This window comes from Vollenhovia emeryi, unplaced genomic scaffold (genome assembly GCF_000949405.1).
Source record: "Vollenhovia emeryi isolate VEMERY1.0 unplaced genomic scaffold, V.emery_V1.0 DF939410.1, whole genome shotgun sequence".
NCBI lineage: Eukaryota > Metazoa > Arthropoda > Insecta > Hymenoptera > Formicidae > Vollenhovia > Vollenhovia emeryi.
This window is the reverse complement of record NW_011966956.1, coordinates 62595-69051: the sequence shown is the minus strand read 5'-3', so window position 1 is coordinate 69051 and position 6457 is coordinate 62595. Positions and strand designations below refer to the sequence as shown.

General features: G+C 45.7%; 2 protein-coding genes and 1 pseudogene across 2 annotated transcripts; 2 read left to right on the top strand and 1 right to left on the bottom strand.

Annotated features, from left to right (window-relative positions):
• Positions 1–1915, top strand: part of LOC105557874 — a 5759-nt pseudogene extending 3844 nt beyond the window's left edge.
• LOC105557873 (zinc finger MYM-type protein 3-like) lies at positions 1749–3563 on the top strand. The gene is made up of 6 exons (XM_012005254.1): positions 1749–1793; positions 1864–2050; positions 2377–2498; positions 2580–2727; positions 2829–2925; positions 3030–3563. The coding sequence occupies exons 1-6, from the start codon at positions 1749–1751 to the stop codon at positions 3202–3204; spliced, it is 774 nt and encodes a 257-aa protein (XP_011860644.1). The 3' UTR covers positions 3205–3563.
• Positions 3564–3835: 272 nt separating this feature from the next.
• LOC105557872 (39S ribosomal protein L19, mitochondrial-like) lies at positions 3836–5603 on the bottom strand. The gene is made up of 4 exons (XM_012005252.1): positions 5215–5603; positions 4495–4936; positions 4133–4417; positions 3836–4048 (listed from the first exon to the last, which is right to left on the bottom strand). The coding sequence occupies exons 1-4, from the start codon at positions 5276–5278 to the stop codon at positions 3919–3921; spliced, it is 921 nt and encodes a 306-aa protein (XP_011860642.1). The 5' UTR covers positions 5279–5603; the 3' UTR covers positions 3836–3918.
• Positions 5604–6457: the final 854 nt, after the last annotated feature.

Sequence of the window (6457 nt, the reverse complement as noted above, 5' to 3'; positions counted from 1 at the left end):
AATCTTCTTCCAGTCGTGTTAACCGTGGACGTAGCGGTTGTTGGTGGTTGTTCGCCGAGCGTCTGTAAAGATCATCATACGATGAAGAGATCGCACTTGCACCGCGGTTCCAGGCGCGACGACCGCGGAGATCGCGGCGATCTCGGGGACAGCGACGGCGGCGAGAGGCGGGAGATCGGTAGCAGGTACTATGGGGAGCCGGACAATGCGCGGGAAAACCCGGCGGACGCCAAGCAGAAGCGGACCGTGGATCTGCTCACCTCGAGGACCGGCGGCGCGTACATCCCGCCTGCCAAGCTGCGTATGCTCCAGGCGGAGATGACCGACAAGTCGGGCGCCGCTTACCAGCGTATCGCGTGGGAGGCGCTGAAGAAGTCGATTCACGGATACATCAACAAGGTCAACACCAGCAACATCGGGATCATAACGCGGGAGCTGCTGCACGAGAACATCGTTCGCGGCAGAGGCCTGCTGGCGCGGTCCATCATCCAGGCGCAGGCCGCGTCCCCCACGTTTACCCCGGTCTACGCCGCGCTCACGTCCATAATCAACTCCAGGTTTCCCAGCATAGGCGAGTTGGTGATGAAGCGGCTGGTCCTGCAGTTCAAGCGTGGCTTCAAGAGGAACGACAAGCCGCTGTGCATATCTTCGGGGACCTTCGTGGCGCATCTGGTGAACCAGCGCGTGGCCTACGAGATCATCGCCCTGGAGATCCTGACTCTGCTGCTGGAAACGCCGACGGACGACTCCGTCGAGGTGGCCATAGCGTTCCTGAAGGAGTGCGGCATGAAGCTGACGGAGGTGTCGCGCAGGGGCATCGAGGCCATCTTCGAGATGCTAAGAAACATACTGCACGAGGGACAGCTGGACAAGCGAGTCCAGTACATGATAGAGGTGATGTTCCAGATCAGGAAGGACGGATTCAAGGATCACGAGGCGGTGCCGGAGGAGCTGGACCTTGTGGAGGAGGCGAACCAGATGACGCACTTGATCAGACTGGAGGACGAGATGAACGCACAGGACATATTGAACGTGTTCAAGTTGGACCCGGACTACCTCGCCTCCGAGGACAAGTACAAGCAGCTGTTGAAAGAGATTCTTGGCTCGGACGTGAGCGACTCGGAGGGCGACGACGAGGATGGGGAGGAGGAGGAGGAGGGGAGCTCGGACCACGACAGCGGCACGGAACAGGCCAAGGGCAAGGAAGGGGTGATAGTCGACAACACGGAAACGAATCTGACCGCGCTTCGACGGACCATATACCTGACGATACATTCCTCGCTCGACTTCGAGGAGTGCGCTCACAAGTTGATGAAGATGCAGCTGAAGCCCGGGCAGGAGATCGAGCTGTGCCACATGTTTCTAGACTGTTGCGCGGAGATGCGGACGTACGAGAAGTTCTTCGGCCTCCTGGCCGGCCGGTTTTGCTCGATCAACAAAATGTACGTGACGCCATTAGAAGAACTCGTATAACACAATACACCGCCTCGACGTAAACAAGATACGAAATGTGGGCAAATTCTTTGCCCACCTGCTGCTCACGGACTGCATATCATGGAGCGTGCTCTCGTGCTTTACATTGACCGAGGAGGACACGACGAGCTCCAAGAGGTTGTTTATAAAGTTTTTACTTCAGGAGCTCGCAGAAAATTTGGGCCTCGAGAATCTAAACCTACGGGTGAAGGACGTGTCGTTTCAGGAGGTTTTTAAGGGACTGTTTCCCCGAGGAGTGCGCTCACATGGCTAATATGGCATTAAAATATACGTTTGGCGTAAACGCGTGGAGGCAATGGGTTCGTAACTGCTTTTATTTGTACGACGAGACGGAAATATATTTACCACGAAAATTTGAAACGTACACAGGTGGTGGGGAAGAATGCTGAATTAGAAAAACAAAGTACACCCTTGAGGAAGATAAAATTGTTCAAGACAGATCTTCTGCAACTTACCGCGGACGAGTTAAATTATTCGCTATGCCTCTTCGTGAGGGAAGTGAAAAAACCGAACGGTTTGGACTACGCTCCCGATACAATATACTACCTTTGCCTAGGTAAAATCAACTTTGGCACGATGCGAGAGCGCCAGCGATTACAATTATATCGTATGTCTCTTTCATAAGCCTTTGTTTTAGTCTCAAGTATTTTTTCGTGAATTCGTTTTAGGAATACAGCAGTACCTGTTTGAGAATAACAGGATCGATAACATATTCACGGACTCGTACTACGAGAAATTTACAGATTGCTTAAACGAGTAGCGAAAAAGTTCTCCGTGCTATACAACGACACCCGTAAGTATGTCTTATCACCCGTTGTGATTGTAAATTTTATTTTCACCAACTCTGTCTTCTCAAATATCGTCATGTCGCCTATTTTACAGAATACATCGTGACCAGAGTGGAGGAGGAGCATTTGTGGGAATGCAAACAATTAGGTGCCCATTCCCCGCATGTTCTGCTAAGCACGCTTATGTTCTTCAACACGAAACATTTTAATCTCGTGGTGAGCTCATCGAAATTGACTAGTAAAAATCATTTAACTATTTGATATTTTATTGCGACACTAATAAAAGTTTCTTTTCAGACAGTAGAGGAGCACATGCAACTTTCCTTCTCTCATATCATGAAACATTGGAAGCGCAATCCAGCAGCCCAACCCGCAGCAGTGGCAGGGAAAGTTCCCGGTTCAAGAAATGTCCTTCTGAGATTTTATCCGCCGCAATCAGCTCTTGGTTAGTTATAATCTTTCGTATGTTGGGTACATAAAAATTGTGTCAATGCTGATTCATCGGTACACAAAACATTCTACTAATTATTAATTTTTCTAAAGAAGCTAATTCAAGAAAAAAGAAAGTGTATGAACAACAAGAGAATGAAGAGAATCCATTGAGATGTCCTGTTAAGTTGTACGAATTCTATTTGTCGAAATGGTACGTAAAACATATTATGACTGAACGAACGATAAAGACATTAAGTTTAATTTATTGCGATAGTTTTGACGCCATGTACCTACTCTTGCATTGAACTATTTCAGCCCTGAAAGCGTCAAGACGCGAAATGATGTCTTCTATCTATTGCCAGAACGTAGTTGTGTGCCAGACAGTTCGGTATGGTACTCGACATTGCCCCTCGCGAAGGAACAGCTCATCAAAATGTTATATTGTATTAAAATGGTTAAAGAAATTAACGTAACTTTACTAACGACTTAATTTCACCTATTACAATGATCTCTTATATCGTTAAACCAACAAGTAAGAGAGGCAAGAGGAAGACTCATCTGTTTTAACACTTTGACTGCCATCCGAAAATGTGAGTTCAACCTCAGACTTAGCAATGTTACAATATCGTATATTTAATTATAAAAGTGAACATTTGAACAAGATTCCGTTAACGAAGTTTAATTTTTGGTACAAATTTTGTCTTTAGCATAAGAAGCTACGTTGTGATTTTTACCTATTGAATTGTGTGTATATGCAAAGTGTTAAAGTGGTACGTGAAAATGCAGAAGAGCGATTACTACAAAAATGAGATGCGAACAGAAATATAGGATTAAACAAGTTTTCCAGTTTTTATTGTATATTTTTCACTTTCCAATAAAAAGAAACTTCTTGATCATAAAAAAAACAATTTGTGAAAGATACGACGTTATTTAAACTTTATCTACGAGATGTAAGTAAAATTAGCTAAAAGTTAATTTTTCTTCTGTTTTTATGTTTAATTCTATACATATATCTTTGTTAAAAAAAAATCCATCAATTGTGAAACCCTTGAATCTTTTTACGATAATTATAGTAGCATAATAAACTCTAGCGATATGGATGTCATTACGAAGATACAGAATTGTAACAAAAAACAAATATATTTATTTATTTCGTTCTATTTCCTTACAGATGTATTGAAAAATGCTGTACCCGATCAAAAGTTTATCCAGTTTTCTGCGGACGTACGAAAGCGCGCTTATGTTTTTGCCTACGTCTAGTAATTTCCATCTCGTGCAGTTTCGTGTACACTTCATTAAATATTTCATTCTGATCCTCCTCGGGAATGGTTTTCCTAAGTAAACAGAAAAAGAATTGCAAGTTAGAACGAACGGTCTCAAAAACTCGTAGCATTGCGAGAGAAGTTTTGCTCCCTTACCGATACGTTTTCATCAGGTCGTACTTCTCCCAAGGCTGCTCTCTTGCCTTGGCTTTTCTAATGCGCTTGTGACTAAGCAACGGTATCAAGTCTTCCACACCCTTCAACTCTTGACGTTCCCATCTCTCCAACCATGGACGAGGATTGAGCTGTACTTTAATCTCTCTTACAGATACTGGAGCACCTTCCACCACATATTCCGGTTCCATGTCGAAGGGAAACGTGCTATACTCTGGCGGTGCGTCTCGCAGGTACCGTAGATGCGGGTCCAAACTCTTCTCAAGCCTGAATATTCGCCGCGGGCGATACAGTCGACAAGAAATATTTCCAGATAATTTACGTAAAGTGTCAACTATATTTACCTCAGACACTCTATCTTCTGTATTGCAGGGTCATAGAGCTCGTAAAGCACCTCGATTCCCTGGTTATCGACTATGTTCCTCAGGAGGCACGAGGCCCTCAATCCCGTTTCATTTCTCTCGATGCATATGCCAACGAACTTGTTGACCTTCCCGGGAGCGTGCGGCTCGGAATACGTCACAGCTAATACAGAACCGACGTAAAATTCGGGTATCCCTATGTGCTTGCGCCTCGCCATCATATCCATGCGCTCCAGCTTCTCCCGGAGCGAATTGCGATACTTGGGCTCCGGGTTCGGTAAAAATTCCGGATAAATGAACCGATACCTATCCGGGATCGCTCGCTTCTGCCTCTCGACGTTTTCTCCCGGCGTCTTATCGCTACTTGGCGATTCCTGTACCGAGTCTGAAGCGACCGTGGAGGAATTTGCCCTGGTTGCGTGATCTGAAAGACGGGTTTGTGCAATTTCCCCAAGTACTTTGAGAAAACGACGTCGAGGCCGTGCACTCACGTTGTCGAGTATAAGCCGGGTGAGAGTAATTCGAGGGGGAAACCGCCGAGGACATTGTGGTGCACAGATTTGAGGCATTACTGGGCATTAGAAAGATAAAATAAGATGAAACAAGGGGAATAAGATTAAGTAATGCCCACTGGGCATTGGTGTACAAGGTTTTGGTCAGCGGTTTCCCCCTCGGCGAGTAACTTAACCTAATGTAACCTACGTAGAACTCTCGCCGCTCGTAGTCCGCCATAGCCGCGAGAGAAAATCCTCGAGATCACGACCATTGTTTCAATCTTCTTTTATTGGTATTGCATGCATTTAAACGCGCATAAACCTCTCTCCTCTCTTGAAAAGGCGCTTTCTCGCGCAGGGCACGGAATTCAGTCTCGCAAACGAAACGCGGAACTCGGAGTCTTCGGTGACGCGTTCCGTCGATATTGCAGAAGCGTCGCGCGATTGTCGCGTTCTCGTGAAAATGAAATGAAAATTATCGGGAAAACATATTTCGGCAGGGAGGTAGACGCGAGTGTTCGAAATAAGCAGCTAAATTCACGAAATAGGCGAACACCGACGAACACGTCGCGCCGCAAGAGATGCTGTGCGAAACATGGACCTAAGAATCTCTGGACCGAGCACGAAGTGGGAGAACGGGCAAGGGGGCTGGCAAATTTGCGGTAAGGGGGGGGGCGAGAGTGCTCTCCTTTTCTGTCCTCTTGGTATCTCATGGTATCTCTTTCTACAAGAGGTCACTGGTCTAGTTTACACCGTTAAATCGGTTGGTGCGCACATCAAGTTGGTACGGATTAAACATTTGATACATCCCTGTTTACACCATTTCGTCTCAAAACAGGTTAGGTTAGATTTTTAATCTGGATAAAGTAAAATCAAACTTCTACCACAATATGCTAAACTGAACCATACTTCTAACCTCAATCTAGCAGGAATGCCGGGTATAAGTTCCAGTCTACAATAGATGATTTAAGTCCTGAGCTTTAAGAAATTGGCCAATCACGGTCAAGTATGAGAAGAATGCGCGACTGTGATTAGTCAATTTCTTAAGGCTTAGGGCTTAAATCTCTATTGTAGACTGGGACTAACCCCTGGTCCACAATCTTGCTTTAAGTAAGCTGTAAGCCTTAAGCCGTAAAAAATTAACCAATTACAGGTGAGAGTGAGGGGAATAAATGCCTGTGATTGGTTAATTTCTTACGGCTTAAGGCTTACAGCTTACTTAAAGCAAGATTGTGGACCAGGGGTAATACGACCCGAATCGTAATCAAGCGTTTACAGCACCCTAAAATATTTTGATACGCGCACCAACTTGGTCTGATACTAGTGATTCAGGAGTATCAGACCAGAGCGCACTAAAGTAATCCGCGAGCGTTTACATCGAGCGAATCAAGCGATTTGATACCGATATAGTATTTGGTACGCGTACCAAACGATCGGTGTAAACTAGCTCA

Coding starts and splice junctions, on each gene's coding strand:
- LOC105557873 (XM_012005254.1), top strand. CDS start 1,749: ATGGCATTAAAATATACGTTTGGCGTAAACGCGTGGAGGCAATGG. Junction 2,051..2,376: donor AATATACTACCTTTGCCTAG/GTAAAATCAACT, acceptor CCTATTTTACAG/AATACATCGTGACCAGAGTG. Junction 2,926..3,029: donor GAATTCTATTTGTCGAAATG/GTACGTAAAACA, acceptor GAACTATTTCAG/CCCTGAAAGCGTCAAGACGC.
- LOC105557872 (XM_012005252.1), bottom strand. CDS start 5,278: ATGGTCGTGATCTCGAGGATTTTCTCTCGCGGCTATGGCGGACTACGA. Junction 4,937..5,214: donor ACGAGCGGCGAGAGTTCTAC/GTAGGTTACATT, acceptor CCCGTCTTTCAG/ATCACGCAACCAGGGCAAAT. Junction 4,049..4,132: donor GACCTGATGAAAACGTATCG/GTAAGGGAGCAA, acceptor CTGTTTACTTAG/GAAAACCATTCCCGAGGAGG.